The following is a 26,350-nucleotide window of genomic DNA, read 5'->3' as shown; positions in this document are numbered from 1 at the left end:
AAGATTAGATTAGAAAATAAAATTGCTAGGCTTAGATCAGATGCTAGTAAATTGAAAGATATGAAAGACAAGAAGCTGATGAATGAAAACACCAAACAGTATCTGATTAAAAAATACCATCTAGATTCAAGGAAAATTAGAGAAGTCTTGGAAATAATAAAGCAGCAAATAAAAGCAGTGTCAAAGAAGATTTGCAGATACAAAGCCAGAATTACACAACACAGGCAGAATCTCCAATTCCAGTCAAATCAGAGACGTTTCTACCAAAGCCTAGAAGGAGAAACTGCAAGAAACTTAGAAACACCAAGTAAAGAAGAAACAGTGCAATTCTGGGGGAAATTATGAGACAATCCAATAGATTATAATAAAAAAGCAGGCTGAATAAAAGAGGTTATAAAATGTAGCAAACAAATGCAAGATCTAATAATAACACCAGAATTAATAAGTGAAAGAGCAAAGAAAATTAAAAATTGGACTGCACCAGGCAACGATGAACTGCATGGCTTTTGGCTTAAACACCTAACAAGCCTTCATAAACAACTATCAAAAGAGTTCGATCACATTTTGCAAGGAGGTGATATTGAACAATGGCGAACAACTGGGAAAACTCATCTCATCATGAAAGACCCAGCAAAAGGTGCAGTTCCAAGTAATTATAGACCGATAACCTGCCTGCCAACCATGTTCAAATTATTAACTGGAATAATAGCAGATGAAGTGATGCAACACTTATTAACTAATAAGCAACTCCCAGTTGAACAGAAAGGAAATTACCCGAACACCAGAGGCACAAAAGACCAGCTGCTGATTGACAAAATGATTTTAGAAAATTGCAAAAGAAGAAAAACAAATCTAAGCATTGCATGGATTGACTACAAGAAGGCCTTTGACTCATTGCCCCACACATGGATACTAAAGTGTTTAGAAACAACTGGTGTCAGCGAAAACATTCAGATATTTATTTAAAAATGCAATGAGCATGTGGAGTACACAGTTAACAATCAATGGCGAGACACTTGGACAGGTTAGCATTAGAAGAGGTATTTTCCAAGGGGACTCACTATCCCCTCTGTTGTTTGTAATCGCCATGACTCCATTTTCACAAATACTAAACAAAACAGGCCTCGGATACCAAACATCTAAAACATCAAGTCAAATCAACCATCTGCTGTATATGGACGGTCTGAAGCTGTATGGAAAGTCCGAATCAGAAATCGAATCACTGCTAAACACTGTCCGTATATTCAGTAGCGATATAGCAATGGAGTTTGGACTGGACAAGTGTGCTGCATTAATAATGAACAGAGGAAAAATAACAAAAACAGAAGGAATAGAACTGCCCAATGGAAGCAAGATCAAGAACCTGGAAGAGAAAGAACGTTACAAATACTTGGGCATTCTCCAGGCTGATAACATCGCACACACTGAAGTTAAAAGAAAAATTGGAAGTGAATACATCAGGAGAGTTAGAAAAATCCTCAAGTCCAAACTCAATGGCAGGAATACCATACAAGCCATAAACACCTGGGCTATACCTATTATCAGATACACTACAAGAATAATAGACTGGACACAGGCAGAGCTAGAGATGCTAGATCGTAAGACCAGGAAAATAATGGCCATCAATCATGCTCTGCACCCCCGCAGTGATGTAGATAGGCTATACTTCCCTCACAGCTCAGGTGGAAGAGGAATGCTGCAAGTCCATCAAACAGTAGAGGAGGAGAACAGAGGCTTTGAAGAATATATCAAGGACAGTGAAGAAGATGCACTTAAAATGGTCAATAACGAGAAACTATTCAACACCAATGAAACAAAGCAGGCCTACAAGAAAGAACAAGTCAAGAACCAAGCAGAAAAATGGAGAAATAAGCCCCTGCATGGTCAATATTTGCACAATATAACTGGAAAATCAGACATCACCAAGACCTGGCAATGGCTTAAGAATGGCAATTTGAAGAAAGAAACAGAGGGTCTAATATTGGTTGCACAAGAACAGGCACTAAAAACAAATGCAATAAGAGCAAAAGTCGAAATATCAACAACAAACAGCAAGTGCTGCCTTTGTAAAGAAGCAGATGAAACAGTGGACCACCTAATCAGCTGTTGTAAAAAGATTGCACAGACTGACTACAAACAAAGGCATGACAAGGTAGCAGGGATGATACACTGGAACATCTGCAAAAAATACAAGCTACCTGTAGCCAAACATTGGTGGGACCATAAAATTGAAAAAGTTGTAGAAAATGAAGATGTAAAAATATTATGGAACTTCCGACTACAATCAGACAAACATCTGCCACACAATACACCAGATATAACTGTAGTCGAGAAGAAAGAAAAACAAGTCAAAATAATCGACATAGCAATACCAGGGGATAGCAGAATAGAAGAAAAAGAAATAGAAAAAAATCACCAAATACAAAGATCTACAAATTGAAATTGAAAGGCTGTGGCAGAAGAAGACCAAAATAATCCCAGTGGTAATTGGCGCCCTAGGTGCAATTCCAAAACACCTTGAAGAGCAGCTCAACACCATAGGGGCCACAGAAATCACCATCAGCCAATGACAAAAAGCAACTTTACTGGGAACAGCCTATATTCTATGACGATATCTATAATAATAACAATGATATTGATAATAAAATTCAGCCATCCCAGGTCCTTGGAAAGAACTCGATGTCTGGATAAAACAAACCAGTCAATAACACCTGTCTGACTGTGTAAACAAGAAATAATAATAATAATAAATGAACTTTATTTGTTAGTTGCCCCATTACAAATTATTTTCTTTGTTCCAGTTGTTCCACATTGGCATGGTGGGCATAGCTAGCATGCTTTGATTGATCTCCTCAACACAGAGCCATAATATATGAAGAGGGCTGTCAGAATTCAAAATAATGGAGCAAAATTCTCCCCACATTCACTGCTTGCCCCTATAGAGAAGTATTAAATGGGGAAATGGCTGGAGGGCATAGTCAGGTGGTGCATTGTTTCAGGAATGTGGCTAGTTGTCCTACTCCTGCTGTCCCTCCTCCCATGTTCCATGGACCTAGGAACAGAACGCCAAATAAGGCTGATCTGTTTTGTATTCTGTGCAACACCAAACAAACAATAAAAACTCAAGACATCTTTGAAGATGGTGATTTACTATGGTTATATCTGGGCTGTCAGTGCTCTGTTAATCTAACAAGGTATCACTTTTTCCTCAGTGTAGTTAGGCAGGGGGCTAGGGCGGGCCTCCCCCCAAATTTTCTCTACCTCCCCTAATTTTTTTTAAAAATTATTTTTAAATAATGGAATGTTGCTTGCAATTAGGACTGATAGGGACCAGATAAGCTGCCCACCCCCAACCCCACCCCTTGATTTTTTGCCCCCAACACCTTGAGGCTTGCTATGGGACATATTACCTTATCAGACAAGAGATGCTGAGTTATCATAATAAATAAACATCTGGGTTGTAAACCACCCAGAGACTTGTATTTTGGGCAGTATACAAATGTGCCAAATAAATAAATAAATAAATAAAGCCATAGGCTTAACTTGTTGATGAAATTAAAAGAAGAACGGTTCCTTGAGAAACATGAAGGCAAGGGATTATGAGATGGGAGGCACTGAGCACCATTTCAGGATACAATTATATGCCTGCCATTTCCCCCCTATGTTTTCTCTAGATCTCCCCCCCCCCGCTGCTATCTGACCTTACTTTTAATCTTTTCCAGTTCAATAAGACCTTTGAAAATGAAGAAAGCTATCGAGAAACAAGAATCATAAGCGTGAAGTAAGTGTGCCAAGTTCGTTAATATACATATACTTTTCTGTTTTGCTCCTAGATCAGCAAAACCAAAATCCATTTAAGTAAATGGGACTGAGCCCTTTGGATATATGCACTAGCTTAAGGGCTTCTTCGCATTTAAGTTATGGCTTTGCCATAGGTCAGTGCTGTTAGAGGTTGTTGATTTTTACCCACAATAGGTAAAACAGCAGAGCACTAAGGAATGAGCACACACTCCAGTTACAGAGTAGGCAGCAGAGGATGGTTTGGATATTGCAGCTATTTAAAGAAAACACATGGAGATCCTTGTATGACTAAACACTAAATATTTATTGGTTAAATACACTTAGATAGGAAAGACCTATCTCTAATCTAAAGGACTACATAGTGGATAGGTAAGGAGAGAGAGAGATGTTTCCATCTGCTCTCTAGGAGGAAAGGAAGGATTGTGACTCAGCACAGGAAGTGCTGCAGAGTCAGTTCAGGGGTCATAGAGTAGGGACAGATAGGGAGACCCTGACTCACTGTTTCTATTCCCAATGCCCCTAGTGGTCATTAGGACAGTTGGTGCAAAAGGCTGATGCACTGGAAGTTCATCTCCAACAAGTGCTAAGTTGAGACTGAACTTATTGGCAGCTGACCCACAGCATGGCATTTGAGTAGGTTGCACCAATTTAAAGAGAGAGAGAGGCAGATCCACAAAGGATATCTGGGTTAAACCTTGGATATCTATTAGACTGCAGTGAATTGGGGGTAGTTAGCTGACTGGGAGTTATTCGCACATGGCTTCATGCTGCAGTGTAAATGCTTAGCGAAGCCATGTCGAATCACACTTGTGGGACTGAGGGAAGCAGCCCCTCCCCTCTGCTCTTGGTTTTTGTTTTTACAAGTTCACATGGCATGCCTCCGTGTTTTCCTTCTATCCAATGGCGGGGGGGGGGGGGAGGGAGGGAGGGAGAGAGATTACTAAAGAGCTACATCTGCATTTCAAAGACAGTATCCCTCTTATCATGCTAATGATTCTATGCCAGTGCCTCTCCCTATTTGCTCTGGCATTTTCAGAAAAAGTAGCTTAAAACCAGCATTTTAAAAACCCGGAAATACCTCGAGATAAGCTAGAATTCACAAGACAAAGCCCAACTTGTGTGTGGAGTGGGTCCAAGGATCATGAAGGGACTTCGGGGTAAGTTTGGCTGGTGTGTGAATGCACACACTCTCTCCCAAAGGAGATTCGAGGTAGAAGCCCTGTGTAAAGCCTCCAGGAGATATTGACATACAGAAAAGCTGTACAAGCTGGCCCAGGCACAGAGCATCCGTGTCTCTAGTTCTCCCTCATTCTCGGGCCTCCTCCCTCATTCTCAGCCCCTTGTTCTTAGACCTCCCCCCTCCTCTTGCCTCTTCCCCCCCTCCAATATTTTTTCTCTCTGGCCAGCCACCTGACCAGCAGCTTTTTCCAGCCACCCACCTCTTCCCCCCATCGCTTTCTCTTCCCCTCCCGCCACTGCTTTTGCTTTCTCTCCCCGCTGCCACCACCGCTTTTGCTTTCTCTTCCCCTGCCGCCACTGCTTTCTCTCCCCATCCACCCAACCACCCACCCATTTGCTGACCTGTCTATTTGCCTTATGTTCCCGCCGCTGTCGCTTTCCTCTCCCCCTCCCCTCCTCATGAACTCTCGCGAGAGCTGCCACACATGGGATTAGCGATGGGTATGTCGAAGAGAATTATTTATATAGATGGTGTTCTCCTTGCAAAACGGAGGTCTCAAAACCTCAGTTATGAGGGAAAGGCTGGGAGAGGAGAGAGTGAAAGCAGGGAGATATAAGCATCCCTATTTCACTAAGCACTTCTCCCTTCCAAATTGTATCATTTATTGTGTTTTAAATGACATTTGTAGACCCAAATCTTCTACCCCATGCCTAGTTTGGCCTTAAGTAGAACTGCAGCTCTATGCTTTTTAAAAATCCATTAAAACAGGTAAAAAATTGTGTTCTGTTGTTTAAAATATTGCTTTTCTGGCACCTTGCTTAAGATATATATGTGTATACACATTTCAGATCAACATCAACATCAACAAGGCTGAGTAAGGCTGAAGCCAAAGGCAATACTGAGGTTACATTAATGAATATGTTTGATGCAAGCACAAAGTTAAACAGTTCCTTTGTGGAAGCATTGATACAAAAGTCATCTTCTCCATTGATTGACAGCACGTCTTTCCAAAGCAAGTACTACATTAGCAATGCTAACTTGTCTGCATAGGATGTGAGACGAACTGGATCGGGGGCGGGGGGGGCAGGGATAATCTTAGAAGTTTAGTTTCATGGCAATCCACACAAGGTGCACCCCCCACAATTAAAGTGCGACCCCCCTGCCTTTGAACTTCGAACCGCCTGGTTCTCGGACCTGTTTCGAGGCCCGTAAAAGGGCCTCCAAACACGTACATGCACAACCCTAACCAGCAGTCCTAATTTCTTCCTTTTAAGAGGATAAATTGGTTTGTTTGTTTATTGTATATCTATACCACTTGATACAAACATCTCTAGGCGGTGTACAAATTAAAAACAGTTAAAATTCACAAAACTAATAAAATAAGATCACTGATAAAAACACATTAGATTCAAACAAATTTCATATAAAAGCCTGAGAAAACAGGTACATCTTGAGGATCTTCCTGAAAACAAACAGAGAAGGGGATGCTCTTATTTCAACAGGGAGCATACCAAAAATTATTCCCAAACCCTGGGGCAACCACAGAGAAGGCCTAGTCCCGAGCTGCCACCAAACGAGCCAGTGACAACTGTAACCAGACCTCTCCAGATGATCTTAATAGGCAACAGGGTTCATGACAAGAAGGAGCTCTCTTAAATACCCTGGGCCCAAGCCATTAAGGGTTTATAGGTAATAACCAGCACTTTGTATTTCACACAGAAACATATCGGCAGCCAGTGCAATTCTTTCAAAATCATTGTAATATGGTCCCTTCGTTTTGTCCCTGAGACCAATCTGGCTGCTGCATTCTTTACCAATTGCGGTTTCCGAACTACATACAAAGGCAGCCCTACGTAGAGTGCATTACAGTAGTCAAGCCTAGAGGTTACCAGCATATGCACCACTGTTTTAATGTCGTTTACCTCCAGAAATGGTCATAGCTGACATATCAGCCAAGGCCAATAAAAAGCACTCCTGGCCACTGCCTCAGCCTGAGAAACCAGAGAGAGTTTGGGGTCCAGGAGCACTCCCAAGCTATGTACCTGATCTTTCAGGAGGAGTTTAACCCCATCCAGAACAGGCAGGTCTAAACCATCTCTTGGGGCCTGACCCCCCACAGTCAGTACCTCCTTCTTATTTGGATTCAGCTTCCTTCATCCAGACCATTACCACCTCCAAGCAGGCATTTAGGGAAGTTATGCCATTTCCTGATGATGGTATGGAGAAATAGATCTGGGTGTCATCAGCATATTGATAACACCCTGCACCATACCCCCTGATGTTCTCTCCCAGTGGTTTCATGTAGATGTTAAAGAGCATTGGAGACAGTATGGAGCCTTCTGGAACTCCACACTTTAGTTCTTGCTTTGCAGAGCAACAGTCTCCAAGAGACACCATCTGGAATCTGCCAGAGAGGTAGGAATGGAACCACTGCAAAAAGGTTCCACCCAATCCCACCTCCTTCAAGCAACCCAGAAGGATATCATGGTGGATGGTATCAAAATCCACTGAGAGATCCAAAAGGATCAGCAGAGTGACACTCCTCTGTCGATAGCCAACTGGAGATAATCCATCAGGCCGACCAAGGCAATTTCAACCCTATTGCCCGCCTGAAAGCCAGTTTGAAATGGGTCTAGATAATCGGTGTCATCCCAAACTGTCTGGAGCTGAGAGGCCATCACCCAATCAATCACCTTTCCAAACCATGGAAGATTAGAAAGAAACCCAACTCAGAGAGGTCCAATGCAGGTTTCTTCAAATAAGGTCTAATAATAGCCTCCTTGAGACAAGGAGGCATCTTGCCCTCCCTCGGAGAAGTGTTTATGATATTTACCAGAACCTATCTGATAATACAACTATCAGTTGAAACAAGCCAAGTTGGACAAGGATTAAGAGAACAGGTCATAGGACGCACAGTCCGAAGCAGTTTGTCCACAACCTTGAGAGTCACAAACTGAAGGTGATCCAATCTAATCCTATAAGAGGAGTTGCTGGACACCTCTGCAGTAGACTCTGCAGTAATTCTGGAGTCCAGTTTGGACCAAATACGAGAGATTTTATCTTTAAAAAATAATTTAAAAAGTCACAGTGAACGACTGTTAGTTCTGGTTTCAAATTCAAGGAGGAGGGGGCATAAACTAGCCCTCTCACAACCCTAGACAACTCAGATGGGTGTGAATTTGCAGAAGCAATGCAAGCAAAAAAAAGAACTGCTGCTTTGCTGCTCACACTACCAGAGCATAGTTCTTCAAATGTGCTCTCTGTTATCTATCTATCTATCTATCTATCTATCTATCTATCTATCTATCTATCTATCTATCTATCTATCTATTTTATTTCTATACCACCCTTCCAAAAATGGCTCAGGGCAGTTTACACAGAGAAATAATAAATAAATAAGATGGCTCCCTGTCCCCAAAGGGCTCACATTCTAAAAAGAAACATAAGATAGACACCAGCAACAGTCACTGGAGGTGGATAGGGCCAGTTACTCTCCCCCTGCTAAATAAAGAGGATTACCACATTAAAAGGTGTCTCTTTGCCAAGTTAGCAGGGGTTGTAATCTATCGGATTCACGTTGAGTCTTCCTCCAATGACGCTCTAGTAATCCATCTTGCCACTTCAGATCCCGTAGTTCTTCTGAATACCATGGGGCTGATTTTGAAGCAGGTTGGAAAGGATGCTTAGGAGCAATTGTGTCTACTGCTCTAGTGAGTTCATCATTCCATGCTTGCACCAGAGCATCAATCAAATCACGATCAGAGACAACTCTAAACCCATCCAAGGCTTCTTAGAATCCTACTGGATCCAATAACCTTCTTGGGCAGACCAACAGAATGTGTCCTTCACCCCTGTAGAGGTGGGTTGTGGTTGCAAGTCCTACCTTAACCAGATGGTGATCCATCCATGACAATGGAGAGATGACAAGAGTCCCCACCCATGGAACACCACCCTAATCAGAGCAAAAGATAAAATCGAGCATGTGGCCACCATCATGTGTTGGTCAAGAAACCAACTGGGATAGGCCCATAATTTTCTTTTTAAAAAAAATAAAATAAATCTTATTGTTTTTCAACAAGATAACAGATATAAACAAGGAACAGTAAATAATAGAAAAGGAAGAGAAAGAAAATAAAAGTGATTTTACAATTAGCAGTTCTTAGACATAATTATATACATCAATTAGGAAGTCCAGCAGCCCTCTGTTCTCCACCTTCCAAAAAAAAAGACACCCACCCCCACAAATCCACCATTGCCAAGAATTGTTAGGAAAAAAGGAGAGAGAGAAAACACACCAAAATAGCTATATATTCTAGAAAGAAAAACCAAATCTTGGATGGGGGTGTTGACCTTGTGCTAAATTGTAAATTATGAAAGGCTCCCAAGAAGAAATAAGTGTTTCTTCTGAATTATTCCGTAAATAAGCAGTAACCTTAGCCATAGAGGCATATTCCCATAGTTTTGATAACTACTAATCTACCGTCGGGATTATTTGTTGTCTCCATTTAGCCGCATATAAGATCCTGGCTGCAGTAATCATGTACAAATACAGCTCCGAATACTTAGTAGGAAAGTAGGATTTAGTCATATTTAAAAACAACAACAAAAAAGCCTCTGGAGAGTAAGGGAAATTTATGTTTAAAATTTCTTTCATTTTACAGTGGATTTCCCCCCCAGAATTGTTGCACTTTGCTGCATGTCCACCACATATGATAAAATGTCCCTGCATGGTTTTTGCACTTCCGGTTATCTTCAGAGTAATTACTATCCAACTTTGAAATCATCATAGGAGTAATATACCATCTAAAGTACATTTTGTACCAATTTCCCCTTAAAATGCTGTTTGCTGTAAATTTAATGTTCACCTTAAACTAGGCCCATAGTTTTCAAGGGCACTATGAACTCCTGAGTCGCTCCTGACAACCCGGTCCCAAAATGAATAGGGATGTGCACAAACTGGTGTTTGGATGGTTCGGTGGTGGAGGGGGGGGTTACCTTTAAGGAGCAGCAAGGGTGCCCTCCCCCCCACACACACTGCATTTCCCCCGCCAGTGCTGTCGCCAAAAACGCTGGCACGGGGCTGCTGCATACCTCCTTGCAGCCCTGGTCAGTGTCATACCGGAAGTGGCTGGTGCACGTGCACATGCATGGCATGTGCATATGCACTGGCCATTTCCAGTACGACACTGATCAGGGATGCAAGCAGGTACGCAGCAGCCCCATGCCAGTAGTTTTGGCAACAGCACTGGTGTGGGAAACACAGGGGGAAGGGCACACTCCCTACTCCTTAAAGGTAACCCCCCGCCGCTGCCAAACCATCCGAACACCGGACCACCAGACCAATTCGTGCACTTCCCTAAAAATGAACATTGAAGTCCCCCACCAACAACAACCTGGGCCACTCCAATGCCAACTCCGCAACTAGGATTTATGTCATTGTTTCATTATGGAAATATCTATTGCAAACCGCGATGTTGCTTTTTCTGTAACTAATGATAACCGCGGTTATTCCTTTGATTAGATGTGCCACAGTGTTCTATTTACAACTGTGATGGAAAAACTACAACCTGCAACGAGACAGGCGGAGGCTATTTTCCAAGTTGTGATTGTATCAAAAATTTAGCTAAGAAGAACCAGGAAGATAAAGCTTGTTTACGTAAGTGTTTGGGGAAGACCTTGCTAGGGATATGTATGCTTTCCCTCTCCTCTTGCATCATCTCTGCTTTCAGCCATCGCTATTTTCAGAGACATATACTATATGAAAATTAAGCCCTAATTATGCCCTTCATTTAAATGTAACTTTGAACCATGATCTTCAGCAAATGCCTAAGCAACTGTTTATTATTAAGCCATGAATTTGCCACACTGACATTTATTTCAATCTGCTTAATTCTTATTACAAATTATTAAAAATTAGAAATACTGCCGATGGTTATAGGGATCAAGTGAATAGCATGGGAGTATTCTAAGTTGCAGAACTGCTAAACTTTGAGAGTGGGGGAGACTTTGTTAGCATCTTGGTGGGAGCCCCAAATAATAGTGGTATATAAGTAAATATATGTTCATTTTCAGTCAAATCATTTTCAAATTCCTACCCCTACCTGAGCAAATGGCAGCCCATGCAGCTCAGGACAGCAGGGTGAGTGAAGATAGGCAGCCTGGGTGGGAAGTGTGAGCATGCAACACAACTGTGGCTCATTTTCTGCTCTCAATCCCCACCCCACCCCGCACCACACTCATCTTATTTTTATTATTATTTTATTTACATTTTGTATCCCGCTCTTCCTCCAAGGAGCCCAGAGCGGTGTACCACATACTGAAGTTTCTCCTCACAACAACCCTGTGAAGTAGGTTAGGCTGAGAGAGAAGTGACTGGCCCAGAGTCACCCAGCTAGTTTCATGGCTGAATGGGGATTTGAACCCGGGTCTCCCCGGTCCTAGACCAGCACTCTAACCACTGCACCACACTAGCTCGCATCTGCGACGGTCGCTCCTGGATCTGTATTCACCTAGAGGGCCTGCCAGCAGTTGCTGTGGTAGCTGTGTGTGGAAACAGGTTCAGTGCCCACCCGCCGTTTGCCACTTCTTCATTTCCAGTCATCCCTTCCTGAAACAGCTTTTCATAGAGCAATTGGGTTGCTGTTTTCAGGTTTGGGTATTACAGAATCGTTTGGGCTTCCAAAGGTACTACATAAATGTTAAGTGTTACATTCTGGCCCACTTTTTATTACAGTTTGTAGCGCATCATGTTCTACAGATAATGGGAAGTACTGTGTCATGTCAAAGAACGATGTTCCAGAGTGCCAGTGTCTGTCTGACTATAAGGAACAGGACGGGACGTGTAAGAAGTAAGTATTTTTTACAAAATTGGACAAGTGCTTATTTTGAACAGGATAAGACTGAGAACACTACATTTCTCTATTCTCATGTGGCCCTGCATTTATGGCAAAACTCTTTAGTTCAATGAAAGCGGAAGATATTGATCAGCAATCCATGCAATATTATTTGGCATAAATTCTCATAGTGTAGAACTCTTTGTGACACTGATCAGTCTGCAACTTATTGTTTCTAATTTTTTAATTAAAAAAATAAGTTGCCTGTTCCAACTAAGTTAGCCTAGGTCACCATTTTGTACAGTCTAGGGAAGAACGAAGCTGGCAAGCCCATTAACTCTTACCAGGTCATCAACCAGATGCATCTTGCCTTGGGACGAAAGATGGCTGGCATGGAGCACAAGGCTGGAGACCAAGCCTACATTTATAAACCCAAACCCTTTCTCTAGAGCTGTGCTGAATTTTTGCAAGTTTTGATTTTTGTGACAAAATGTGCACATTTGATGAGAAAAAAACCTTTTGTTGAAAATCCAGTGGTGCAGGCTTCCACAACATGTGACCTGCTAAGCTGACACATCTGCATATTCTGTCCTGACAGATGCTTACAGTCTGGGTCTCTTTCTGCAGTCCCAGGCAGGCAGCAAAAATGTGAGTGGGCTGCTCTACATGGCCAATGGGTTGTATTCAGTTTGGTGGATCACAAGTTGTTCAGGGCTGCCAAAGGACTCTTGGGAATTTGGGGGTGGGAGAATGCTTTTTTGGCTGAGAGATAAGGAATGAACTCTGTAGAAAGGGTAAGAAAAGTTGGGCATGTTGCCTAAAAATAGAATAGAAGGGGTGGAGTATATACTGTCTTTCGCTTTGGCCTTTCCCTTTGCAAAATTGCATTGGAGGCACCATATTAGGGCTATCTTCTCCAACCTTCCATGTCATTTGATGGATCACAACAGAAGGAGGTGTAGAAATTAGTTGAAGTGGGAGATTTGGGGAACTGGTTGAGGTTGTGACAGGCAAAAAGAGATGTGACAAGGGAGAGAAGAAAGTTCATCAGGGCTGCAGGAAAATGGGCAACTCTCTCTATTCATGTATCCATCTGATTGACAGGATTTCTACCCTGCCTTTTGACCAAATGGTCCCCAAGGCAGCTTACAATGGATTTCAGTCATAATAATGGAAACATATACAAACACAATTCAATAGCCCTTAGCCTGTTGACCAATGGTAGAGGCCAGAGGTTGCTTCTGCCATCTCTGGGGCAGATGACACTGGGAAGCTTCCTTCCTGGCAGGGAGCGGGGAAACAGACTTGTTTAACCAGCCAGACTGCTCTATCCCACCCATCCCCGGCTCTGTGGTCGGGAATGAAGTACAGTATCACCACACACAACTTCCATACAGTTTGGATTTCAAAGCAATTAGCTTTGTGTGGCTTGGGCCAGAACAGTGAGATAGATTGTATGTACTCAGCATCAAATGTCTTGCTTTCATTTTTTTAGGTGTCCTTTTGGCTACTCTGGAATAGACTGTAAAAACAGTAAGTATATAAGTTTCTTATGTTTTATATAAACTAAACACAAGGGGGGCAGAATCTATTAAAAATGAGTATCATTACTCATATCCACCTATTATATGAGTCTTGGGAGTGTGTATAGATCTACAACCAGAGAGTGGCTCTCTTTCTGTGCCACCATTTCAAATGCCTTTACAGGTTTTTATCTTGACTTCTGAAAGGTGAAGCTATAATTTTATACTGGTGCCTGCTGCTTTCTCATCTCGACAAGAGTAGTAATTGCAGCACTACATTATACTACATCAATGTGTTGAAAGTTGGTTTGGACAAACCATCCTTGAGTAAGTAGACCATAGGATCAGAAAGAAGACATGCACATCCAAGCTTCTCTTCCGTGCATTTAAAAGGATTGGTTAGAGAGTATCATCCAAACCAGCCCACGTTCTGTTAAAGCAGTATGTTTTGACAGAATGTAGTATTGTCATCTTATTAAAAAAATTATGTTTCTATATTAATTTTTAAATTTGTATTTATATTTTAAACTGTTTTAATTAATGCAGTGTTTTAATTGTTTGCCTTTTAAAATTGTAAACCACTCAGAGATTTGTATATGGGGCGGTATAAAAATGTGCTAAATAAATCAATATTGATTAGATAGTGAGATGATAATTTTAATTTCTATCTTTTCAGATTACATGGTAATCCTCATAGGTGTGGCTGTTGCGTGTGGGGTTGTTATTGTGGCCTTAACTGGAGCACTCATTTACAAAGCACTGAGGTACAAATAATTTTTTTCCAGTTGCTGAGTCTGCACCATGGTAGAGTTTAAAGTACACTAGGCAGACCACTTGATTCTAATTTCATCTGTTTAATCTGAACATCCAACTCTCACCTGGGTATGAAATTCTGGTACTGTACCAGTGCAATGTCCTCTAGAAATTTTTAAAAGGCAAAGCAAGAAAACAAACAAAAAACAATGGAGACAAAATAAGTTAGTACTACTAATTAAACTGCCAGAGGAGAAGAGAGTGGTAGGAGCAATGAGTGTCCCATGTTTTTTAATATAGACACGAAATCCTTGGAGAGTGTGCTGAAGAAGAGCACTTCAGTAGAGAGTGCTCAGTAGAGAGTGAGATATTATCAGCTTACGGATAACACCCATCTCCTTTCCATCTGAGCCAGTGTGGCAGTGTTATCTGTGGCTGACTGCTTGAAATCAGTAATGAGCTAGATGAAGGTGATTTTTCCTTTTTTGAAAATCAGGACCTATATGCTGTTCTGTATAAAATTATGCATGGTGGGGAGAGATTGAGAAAGAATTTCCCCCCTCCTTCTCTTATATTACTAGAACCTAGGATCATGTATTGATACTTACTGACAACAGATTCAGAACAGACAAGATGAAGTACTTCCTCACACACCACATGATTAATTTATGGAATTTGTTGCCAGAAGATGTGGTGATGGTCACTAGCTTAGATGGTTTTAAAAGGGGATCAGACACATTTATAAAGGAGAGGTCAATCAATGGTTATGTCATGATAGAACCTCCTTGTTCAGAGGCAGTATACCACTTAATACTGATTGCTGATGGACATCAATGTTGGCTTCCCAGATGCATCTGGTTGGCTGTTGGGGGGAGCAGGTGCTGGGACAGATAAACCTTTGGTCTCATCCAGCAGGGCTCTTCTTAAGCTGTTAACTAAAGATGAGTTATTTCCTCCTATCCATCTCATATAATTCCCCATACTTTATCCATACCTTAAGACATTGTAGGACTGGAAAAGGTGCAGAAGAGAGCAACCTAGATGATAGGGGGCCTGGAGCACCTTCCTTATTAGGCAAGGCTACAGTATCTGGGGCTTTTTAGTTTGGAAAAGAGGCAACTACAGGGAGACATGATAGGGGTTAGGTGTATACAATTATGCATAGAGTAGAGAAAGTGGCAGAGAGAAATTTTTCTCCCTCTCTCACAACACTAGGACCATGGGTGATCCCATGATACTGAAGGCCAGGAAATTTAGGACCAACAAAAGGAAGGACCTTTACACAGCACATAAATTAATCTATGGAATTCTCTGCCATGGGATGTGGTGATGGCCATTAGCTTGGATGGCTTTAAAAGGGGCTTAGACAAATTTATGGAGGGAGTTTATCAATGGCACACTAGTCTACTAGTCTGATGGCTATAGGCCACCTTCAGCCTCAGAGGCAAAATGCCTCCAATTACCAGTTGCGGGGAGCAACAGCAGGAGAGAGGGCATGCCCTCACCTCTTCCCTCTAGGCTGTGGCAAGTGGTGCAGTGTTCTGAAGGCTGTGGAAATGCAACCCAGCCTCTAGAAATCCCAAAATACACTGTGTGAGGAGTGTGGTGCATTGTGGGATTTCCCCACAAGCTGGGTGTTCTAGGTTTGCCCTGCTCGAGCGCTTGGGCAGACAGCCCAAGCAGAAACACAGCCAGGATCCTGGGTAGAAGGGCACGCTTGTGCCCTTCTACAGCAGTAATAGCCTGGCTGGTGGGGGGGGGCGAGACCTAGAGCTACCCAGCGGGGCAGTGCTCCATATGAGCAGCCCAACCCAGTAGGGCTGTGCAAGTCCAGGTAGGACTGCTCGTGTGAACAGCCTCACTATGTTACTATATTACCTGGACATAATAGAGATATTTGCTTGACTCTGAATTGTGATAAACATTTATTTACCTACTTAGAAATATGTTGCAGAATGAGAACTAAAGGTGAATTCCTAGGCTCAGTTGGCAATATATCAAGAGCTCATTGAACTTGATTACTTGACTGCACATAAGTTGCTTTTTGATATATCCAGGAGTATTTTATATCCACTGCTCCACTTGCAGCTTACACCTCTGAAGGTTGGGTTTGCTTCAGATATGGTGAAGGTGGGCAATTGTCCGGTTCAGGAATTGTCTGGTATATTTTCCTAGGAAAAAGGATAGGTCGCAGCAGGGAATAGATCAAGATATGTTTTAAGTTTATTAATTTCTTTCTTTCTTTTTTTAATATAGAGGAAAGAAGGAACCTATGCCTGAGAGGAAAGGTTTGCTAAGCAATGTTTATGAAGACTTAGAGATAAGTTCTCAACACAACTATGCCACAAACGGGAAAATTTTCCCCAGAATCCAAACCAAAAAGCCTACGATGGATAACCAAGGAGGCCTAACAAGAAATAACCATGAAGCAGGCACATCAAACGGGGCTTACATTCCAGACCGAGACTATGATGACAATGATGTAGGTGGTTGTTTCAGGGAATAGTCATAAAATAAGCCACTTAATGGCGCAGCGGGGAAATGACTTGATTAGCAAGCCAGAGGCTGCCAGTTCAAATTCCCACTGGTATGTTTCCAAGACTATGGGAAACACCTATATTGGGCAGCAGCGATATAGGAAGATACAGAAAGGCATACTGTGCAGGAGATGGCAATAGTAAACCCCTCCTGTATACTACCAAAGACAACCACAGGGCTCTGTGGTCACCATCAGTCGACATCGACTCAATGGCACACTTTACCTTTATACACTTTTATTTCAGATGTCACCCACTTTGAATCCACTATCAAATTTCACACACATGATTTGTGGGTTAGACTCACCACTCCATTTTTTGACATGCCCTTTTGATCACTTAATCATTAGCGTGTCTTATCCCCTGAACCCCGCCCTAGCTTGGTCTTTCTCCTCAAACATCGTCTTCCTCATTCTCACCAGATGTTATTGAGATATGTTATGTCAGGGGATAAAACACGCTAATGTCTGATGCTCTCACAGTGATGCTGATGCCATCCATGCTCTTCCTTCTCCTAGCAGGGATGTGCTTTAAGCTTCAGACTGGGCATAGTGGGGGGAAATATTACCAGAATGCCCTTTCTCTAGTTCCTGCGCATGTAATATTACACACTCCCCACATATGCAGCCATTACCTCCCTCTCTCTCACACACTCACTCTCCGTTCCTCCCTCCCCTGGCTCAAAAACCTTTTAAAAACATATATATCTCTATCTTTCTTATTTGCCTGTTCATGCTCGCTCTTTCTTAGGGGTGTGCACAAATCAAAATTTGTGTTTCGATTTCAGGCCGAATTAAATAGCAGACACCCCCCCCCCCCCCAGCAATGCATTTATAATATTAACTAGGCCCCGTCCAACAATCTCCCTGCTAGATTGAAGCAGCCAAGCCGGGCAAGGGTCCAGACCACAAGTGGTAGGCCATACCTCCCCAAGCAGCTTGTCCACATCCTCAGGAGTCACAGATTGAAACTGATCCAACCTAACACTGCAAGAGGGATCGCTGGACACTTCCTTCATAGACCCTGCAGAAATAGTGGAGTCCAAGTCAGCCGAAATACAGGAGATTTTGTCCACAAAGGACCCACCAAAAGCGTCACAGCAGAGCACCTCTGGGAAGTGATGTGAAGCAGGAGCAGAAATTATACTCCTCACAATCCGGGATAGCTCTGCTGGACGTGAACCCGTGGACACAATGCATGCTGACCAAAATCCCTTTTTTGCCGCATGCACCGCCACCGCATAAGCCTTCAAATGGGTCCTATGCTGCATCCTGTCAGATCTGAGCCAAGTTCTCCTCCACTTGCGTTCCAGTTGCCTACCTAGCCACTTCAGCCCTTGCAACTCCTCAATATACCAGGGGGCCATTTTTGCAGCAGGTCTGGAGGGACATTTAGGAGCAATCGTGTCTACTGCCCTGGTGAGTTCCTTATTCCAGGTTCCCACCATGGCATCGACAGAAACTGGCCATACCAACTTCAAAGCCCTCCAAGGCCTTTTGGAAACCTACTGGATCCAGCAGCCTTTTTGGGCGGATCATCCTAATAGGTCCATCACCCCTGCAGGGGTGGATTGTGGCCGTGATACCGTCCTTAACCAGGTAGTGGTCCGTCCATAACAGAGCATTTCTTTGTTATTGAAATATATGTCTCTATTTAATAGGCACTTTGTTTTGTCTTATATCTATATCTGTATTTGGTACCTACCCTTTTCATTCTCGTGATTCTCCTCAACCCTGAATCAGGACCTCTATTTTGAGAGCAATTCAATTTGGGATCAAATTTGCAAATCATCCTTGATTAGACCCAAATAAATTTGATTATGAATCAAATTGCATACCCCTACCCTCTCTCTCTGTCTCTGTCTCTCTCTCTCTTACACACACACACACACACACACACACACACACACACCCATAAAACACCAAAGTTTTCCACAGTAAACTGAACCCAGTTAATAAGGAATGTTTGGGGCAGAGTAGCAGAAAAAAGGGCTATTATGATTTTATCCTGTTCTTTTAATGAGAGAAGAATTAAAGCAGGGTCCCTAAGCTCCTTTCATTTGAGGTCTTTTCAGGTCTGCCTAAGCTTTGGGTGGGAGGAGGAGTGACAGGCAGCATCTCTCCTTCTCCTTTTCCTTGTGACTGGCTGGGTGATGCTCAGTGACATTTCCCTCCCTGTTGCACCATCAGTCAGGTTGAGGGAGGGTTGGGCTGGACCTAAGCACGAGCCAGCCAATCAGGAAAGGTGCTCCCTGGTGTACCAGTGAGTTAGGGAGGCAGGAGGGAGAGAGCAAAGCGTGAGTTATCATCCAGTTAAGGCCCCCTGCCCCCTTGAGGAGCCCAGGGACATTTGTCCCCTTAGTTCAATTATAGCTCTACTCCTGTCTGTTAGGACAAATGGCAGCTGGATGATATCTTGCTTTGGCCTTCCTAAACAACCTTCGCTTTAGAATATTCTCTTAACACATAATTTACCATATACCTTCATATATTCTCATGTATTTCCTGCTTATCATATTATCCTGCCTCCCTGACAGACAGGGCCAGATTATGACATGCTGAGGCCCTAAACTATGTCAAGATTAAAGGCTCCGTAAATAGCATTAGATAAAATCTAATCTGGTGTGGTGAGCTCCAGTACAGATATCACTCTTTGCATATCTATGGCGTTTAAACCCCATGATTGGGTCTTGTCTATAATTATCCCGATTTTGAAGAAAGGAAACAAAACTGATCCAGTTAATTATAGGCTGATTAGCCTCCTCTCTAGAATTGGTGAACTTTACACTAGACACCTATATCAGAAGCTGCTTGATTGGCTCAACCGAAAAAGTGTACTGGCAGAGGAGCAGGCTGGTTTCAGAGCTGGATGATCCACCTTAGACTAGGGTTAGGTCCTGAGGCATCTAATAAATAAGTACAAAAACAAGCCAAGGGGGTGCACTATATACCACATTTGTTGACTTTAAGGCAGTCTTTGATCACATTTCTCGTGATAAACTGTGGGGGAAATTATCAAATTCTTCCATCGACCTAAGGTTACTTATGCTAATTAAAAAACCTCTATAGGGGTTCACACTTAAGAGTGCATTGCAGCCCACAGGGTCACTTAACTAGCCCCATTAGTGCAGAAGGTGTGTGTCCTGTCCTCCAGGGCTGTATGTTAGCCCCACTATTGTTCAATTATTACATTAATGACATGGTGGACAGATTCTCGAATCTGGATTTTCACCCGCCAAAACAGGGCAGCAGACATCTAGCCATTCTTCTTTATGTGGATGATACCATGCTGCTGTCACAGTCTCTGGTAGGATGAGAAAAATGCTAAGAGCACTGGCTGGCTACTGTCATGAAAACTTGCTTTCCATCAGTTATCAGAAGACAAAGGTCATAATGTTCACCAGGAAACCCAATATGCATAAATGGCAAATTAATGGGGTTAGAGTAGAGCAGACAACACAATATAAATATTTGAGGGTCATCTTTCAGGCAATGGGTAGCTGGAAAGAGCAAACTAATTCCATTGTAACAAATGCACAGAGATCAACTACCACAATTTTGAGATTCTTTTTCTCCTCAGGGAGTAGATAAGTTCCAGCTGCCATTAAAGTCTTTGAAACCAAGGTAACTTCACAGCTTCTTTATGGCTCTCAGATCTGTATATATAGTGATTCATCCACTTGAGAGTGTCCAGTCTAAAGTTCTTATGGCTGTTTTTTCAAGCCCCTGCTGTGTGTCTAATGCTAAGCTGTGACTAGAAGCGGGCCTGTTAAGCTTGGAGACCTGTGCCTGAATCTATATTTTCAGCTTTTGGTTGAAACTTATCTATTTTCCTTCTGCTCCTTTAGCTCCTTTAATTTTCAAGGATGAAAATCTCTCTGATTGAATGCATTTAATCACTGAAAAGTTAAAATTATATGGGTTGTCAATGGAATATCTGCTATCTCTGGGTGATGGTAATGCTAAGGTGATCCTCAAGCAGTGTACAGTCATCCCTTGCCAACCATGATTTTACTAACCATGGTTTTGAGTATATGCGAATAGGGAATTGTGACAGGTCTTGCCAATCATGACCCGAGTATCTGTGGTTGGCAAGGTTTTATAGTGATGGGGGGGGCGTATTTTCCAGCAATTGGAGGGGGTTTCAGAGGTTTAATCTGCTCGTTCCTCTTGGTGACCCTTGCTGACCTCACTGTCCCTTGCCAATTTAAAATGCCTTTGAGTGATTTGGGGGGGGGGGTTCACAAAATTTCCAGATGTTCGATCTGCTCATTCTTCTTGGTGACTCTTGGTTTTTTGTGATTTTTTGGCCATTTTGGGGGGTATTTTTTCCTTTATTTTTAGGATTTTTTGTGGTCATAGTTTTCCTAACGCCATTTCCCATAGACTTTAATGCCTTGCCAACAGCGAGATTTTGCCATAACAGAACCCTAGTGGTTGGCAAGAGATGACTGTATCATTGATATGGAACCCTGGATAGATCTAAACTGGGAATCCGGCTATGCAAGGTTTGGAACTGTTAAGCCTTTACAAAAACTGGCTAAATGTCTGTATGTCTGTCATACCCAACACATAGAAGAGCCCTGACATTGGCTCAGCTGGATGTACTGCCCTCTGTGGTACTGGAGTGTAGGTTCAGGAGAGTCGCCTATCTCGAGAGATTATGCCCTTGTGGGAATGGAGATGTTGAGACTGTTGGCCATGTTCTTTTGTTTTGTTCTTTTTATCATGACTTACATTTTAGATATATTACTCCCCTTGTTCTTAGGTGTCCAAAACATTCTGATGGGTTTTACACAAATTGACTTCTTTCTGATAATCACACCAATGTCTTGTAGCAGGTAGCCAGATTTTGTACGGCTGCAATTAAGATCCACACATGGTGTGTTGGAAATGGTTAATTTAGGTTTAGTAGGTTGCTTCATCTTATTTTATCTTATTTTAATTTTATGAAATAGCGTGTGTGTGTGTGTGTGTGTGTATATATATATATATATATATATATATATATATATATATATATATACAGTTTAGAAGTCTTGGCCCGGTGCATCACGCACACCCTCTTGTCACACTGCCAGTGCCCTTGGTTACAGCATCGTTCACCTAAAGAGACAAACACTGCCTGTAATAATGATGCTGGACATTGCTTACAGTTAGTTCTGCACATATTTACAAACTCAATATGATAAATAGTAGTGTAGTCATATAAGCATGTTTATGTCTTATCAGAATGATAACTTCTGTTTTAGAGTCTTTTTTCCTTTCTTTATTTTTCAACCAATTATGTAAAATGTGAAATGAGGCCATCTTTTGGCATTCAGAGACCCCTCGTATCATGAGGCCCTAAGGTGTAGCTTACTTAGCTTGTGCTGAAATCCAGCATTGCTGACAGAACTGGGATCTAAGCAAGCGGCTAATGAGTTTCACTCTGTTTCCTTGTTCCTTGATATTTGTTTTCCCTCCCAAAAGGATAACAGTATAAAGGAGCTTATTGTTCTGGAGGCATGGGATGGTGGCAGCATTTGTGACTGGGAACTGAGCCTCAGAGGAAAGCTGGTCTTTCTGCTTCTCTAACGCATGGTTCACTGGATAGTTTCCTGTATTGTCTAGCCACTAGCTTTTAGAGGTTGTTGATTTTTACCCACAAGAGGTAAAACAGCAGAACACTAAGGAATGAGCACACACTCCAGTTACAGAGTAGGTAGCAGAGGATGGTTTGGATATTGCAGCTGTTTAGAGAAAACACATGGAGATCCTTGTATGACTAAACACTAAACATTTATTGGTTAAATACACTTAGATAGGAAAGACCTATCTCTAATCTAAAGGACTACATAGTGGATAGGTAAGGAGAGAGAGAGAGATGTTTCCATCTGCTCTCTAGGAGGAAAGAAAGGATTGTGACTCAGCACAGGAAGTGCTGCAGAGTCAGTTCAGGGGTCATAGAGTAGGGACAGATAGGGAGACCCTTACGCACTGTCTCTACTCCCAATGCCCCTAGTGGTCATTAGGACAGTTGGTGCAAAAGGTCGATGCACTGGAAGTTCATCTCCAACACTAGCACTAACTGAATATCAGCATTAGCTGAGGTCACCCTGGGTATCTTCCAGAATTCAGATCAGGGCTGGCATCAGAATCACTGGGGAGCTGCTGAGGACGCAGGGCCCTCCAAAGTGCCTACTGAGACCACCTCTTTGCTCATAGTCTTAATGCAGTGTTGGAGGAATCTCTTTCTCTGGCTTCACCAAGCAGAATGAAGCCCATGGAGGGCAGTTTGCTGAGAGTGCCCTGAAACCAGCCTTCTTTAAGTTGATGGGAGAATCATGGCAGGCCCACCTGGTAAGCCAGCTAAGTGCCCGCTTGGGGCACAAAATTGGAAAGGGTCACATGGGACCCAGGGTTGCCGCCCTCCACCCCTCCACACGGCTTCCATCCACACTTTCACAGCAGCAGGCAATGGGGAACACCTGCCCGCTCACCCACCTGCCCTCCTCACCACAGCCTCCACCTGCTGCTTTCATGGCAAATGGAGAAGGTGGCAGCAAGAAGGGTGGCTGAGTGACAGGTGTTCCCCACCACCCTCCTTGCTGCTACCTTGAAGTGGTGGGTAGAAGCAATGGGAGGGAGGCAGGCCACTGTGTGCTCTTCATCACCCACCCACCCTTCTGCCCGCCACCTGTGGTGGAGGCTGTAGCCAGTAGGGCACCTGGGTCAACAATGGGAGCAGTGGGGGGCGCCCAAGTGGGCTTTGCCTGGGGTACTCCTGAGCCTTGGGCCGGCCCTGGAGAGAATATTGTATTAAAAGAGATGGCTGGGTAATGCAATACAAGGAGACCATGATAAACATCATTTCACATTATGTCTAAACCCAAGCCTGCCCACAAGTTGTGGCTTGCTGGGAGCCATCAAACCATAGACAATTGACAAAGCACAGGGCTATTAGTCTGCCTCAAAGGGCTTCTGCACATTGGAGATGGAGTAAATTTATAGCCTTATGAAGCTGAGTCCTGAACAGCTGGGAAACAAAAGCAGACAAGCAGCTCTAGAGCTTGGTGTGATGGTTGTCTGAACCCAACCATTGCTTCTTAATTCAGTGTATAGTTTGTCAGCAAAAAAACTTATAGTTAACTTTTTAAAATAAATGTATTTAAAAACATAAAGTTATGTGGCTCATGGAAACAGATAAGTAGGAAGTGTTGTTGTTTAGTTAATGTTGAGCAATAGAAATGTTACTACTGCTGTCCAGTCTAACTTTTTTTTCCTTTTTAATTGTTAAAATGTGAAGTTTCAATGGCTTGAATTACAATCAAGAGGCAGACAGTGAATCCAGCCGATTCTGATGAGGAACTGACACTTCTTTGCTCTGCACTATGTCCAACCACTTGGCAATATTGCTGATAGGCAATCAAGTCCATAAAATATTGCGGAACCCTGGAAACCTATGTGTGCTGCTTGGATAGAACTCCACCTGTGTTTATTATGCCTTATTATGTCTGTTGCTTTTTAAGCAGAAGAAGAAAACAGAAATGCTTGTACATTGTGGCTTTGGCATGTCTTCCACCATATGGAGTCACTAAATAAGAAGAGTTGAGATATCAGTAGATTAACTATCATATTGTCTAATACTATTTCTTTGGTCTACTGTGACTATCTTTTATTATCTCCAGAAGCAGGGGTTGTGACTAAATTGTCATGAAAACTGTGTGCAGCCCATGCCATAGGAGCCCAATGACTAATATCTTGTACTGTAACACACATAAAAGAGCTGGACGAAACTATGCAAAACAAAAGGGGGCAGAGCCAGGGAGAAGAGCTATATTCAGGGAATTTCCCCAAACTATAGAGCTAGTCTATGATGTTTCAGGCATTGTCTGAAAGTACATGATATCAGACATTTGCTAAAGCTAAGCAGCCCTGGGTCTCGACAGTGCCTGGATAGGAAGCCATCTGCAAAATGTATGCCATTTTGAGACTCAAGAAAGATGGGATAAAAATAAAATAGTTACCTTTGTTCTGCTTGCTGCATAAGGATTGCTGGACTCCAGTCTACAGACTTCTAGAATATAAATTCTGGTGCATTTCTAAGGAGAATTGAAGTACCAACATTTCATATCAAGCAGATCCAGTGTAAACTAGAGGATCTAGACCAGCTCCAGTCCTACCCAGGGAGAGACTGAGGATAGTTAGGTGCTGGGTTTATGCACTGAATGGAGTTTAAGACATAGCAGAGGAGAACATGAATAAGGAGAATTTATTGGACTGCTCATGTTAAATGCCAAGGCATTTAAGATAATTGGGATGGAACAAGATAATTGGGATGCACTTACACAATATTTAGAAAAAACATTTTAAGTCATTTCTTTCAGATGGTGAGGAAACTCCCCCACCACCACCACTTTCATTTGTGGCCATAGAGAGCACCTTTAGGGGCCACAACAATGAAATACTTCCCATGTGTGGTGTTTATGGCCACTCAGGATGTTTGTTAAACAAACCTGAAACATTCACACATTGAAAGCACTTTGGAGCAAGATCTTGGTATGGGATGACTCTTCCCATGTGGGAAGACATACCTAGTGGGTGTGCATGAAGTTCTAGACAGGGTGAGGATCCAGAGGGAAAATAGACCCTTTCTCCTTCCACTAGCTGAAAACTGGGCAGATCAAATATCCTCTGGAATATGATCCTCCCTGTTCAGTTTCACTGCCTCCAACCCAACCTGAACTGCTAAGGAGAGTGAAGAAGAGATATTGCTTTGTCCTAAAGTGTGTATGGATTTAAGAGGGATTTGGAGATATCTTCTTCAATTCTTCTTTTAATGATTATGCTCAAATCGTATCCCAGCACCAGCTCACAACAGTGAGCAGTCTGCGGCATCACACACGTGATTGCAGGCAAGGATGCACAGTCAGCTGCAGAACAGGTAGTTGATGCAGGATTGTGTGGAAGAAGGGAGAGAAAGCTTAGAAGGGGACCCAAGTCCCAAATGTTTGAGAAATACTGGAGGAAGATGCCTCATATAGCTTTTAAATTACTTTTAAAAATCCCCTGCAGGACCAAAAGTAAGCAAGCAGGCAAGCAAACACACACATGGGTTCTGCTAGAAAGAAGGTGGCTCTAACTATTTGTGATCACTTTGTCACAGCTATAAAGGAGAAGCACTTATTTCATTTAAGATCTTTCATTCTTTTTTACCTTATTATTTATATCTTCTCTTACCAACTTCCCTTTCTTTCCTTTATTATTGCTTTATTTCTTGAACCTATTTTCTATGAGTAAATCTCATTTGAAATTATATGCCTACATGCTGTGCTGTAAGTTATTGTTTAGTTAATATTTTTATTGATTTTACATTATTACTTCAACCATAAAAATGTAATAAATAAATAAATAAAAATGTATAGAAATGTAATAAATAAACAAACAATAAACCAGTGTATAAATATTTAAATAGATTAGATGTGTGTAAGATATTTAATTGCCATGTTAAAATTTAGATACTGGTGTTTTTCACTGTGTGCTTACCTTGTATTCTGTTAAATACACTTCATTCTATAAGTGTGACTTTCAACTTAATGTCCTTCAGCAATCTTAGCTTCCTTTGTGTAAATAGTGTCCTTTTAATTTTATTAATTTTATTTATTCATTGTTAAATTTGTATAGCGCCTTTCATTAAAACAATTCCAAGGCGGTTCATACAGAAAAATTAACAAGATTATAA

At 42.2% G+C, this 26,350-nt stretch overlaps 1 protein-coding gene across 1 annotated transcript in view; it reads left to right on the top strand.

The window, feature by feature from the left end:
- Nucleotides 1-25,996, top strand: part of MUC13 (mucin 13, cell surface associated) — a 53,849-nt gene extending 27,853 nt beyond the window's left edge. Inside the window, exons 5-13 of the mRNA XM_053261494.1 lie at nt 3,723-3,781; nt 5,830-5,993; nt 10,503-10,637; nt 11,715-11,829; nt 13,310-13,347; nt 14,014-14,101; nt 16,347-16,572; nt 20,207-20,250; nt 23,915-25,996. Of these exons, the coding sequence (XP_053117469.1) occupies nt 3,723-3,781; nt 5,830-5,993; nt 10,503-10,637; nt 11,715-11,829; nt 13,310-13,347; nt 14,014-14,101; nt 16,347-16,572; nt 20,207-20,250; nt 23,915-23,969 (924 nt within the window). The 3' untranslated portion in view covers nt 23,970-25,996. The remainder of the gene's footprint in view (nt 1-3,722; nt 3,782-5,829; nt 5,994-10,502; nt 10,638-11,714; nt 11,830-13,309; nt 13,348-14,013; nt 14,102-16,346; nt 16,573-20,206; nt 20,251-23,914) is intronic.
- Nucleotides 25,997-26,350: the final 354 nt, after the last annotated feature.

Source organism: Hemicordylus capensis, chromosome 1 (genome assembly GCF_027244095.1).
Source record: "Hemicordylus capensis ecotype Gifberg chromosome 1, rHemCap1.1.pri, whole genome shotgun sequence".
NCBI classification, from domain to species: Eukaryota; Metazoa; Chordata; class Lepidosauria; order Squamata; family Cordylidae; genus Hemicordylus; species Hemicordylus capensis.
This window is presented reverse-complemented; position numbering and strand designations above follow the sequence as displayed.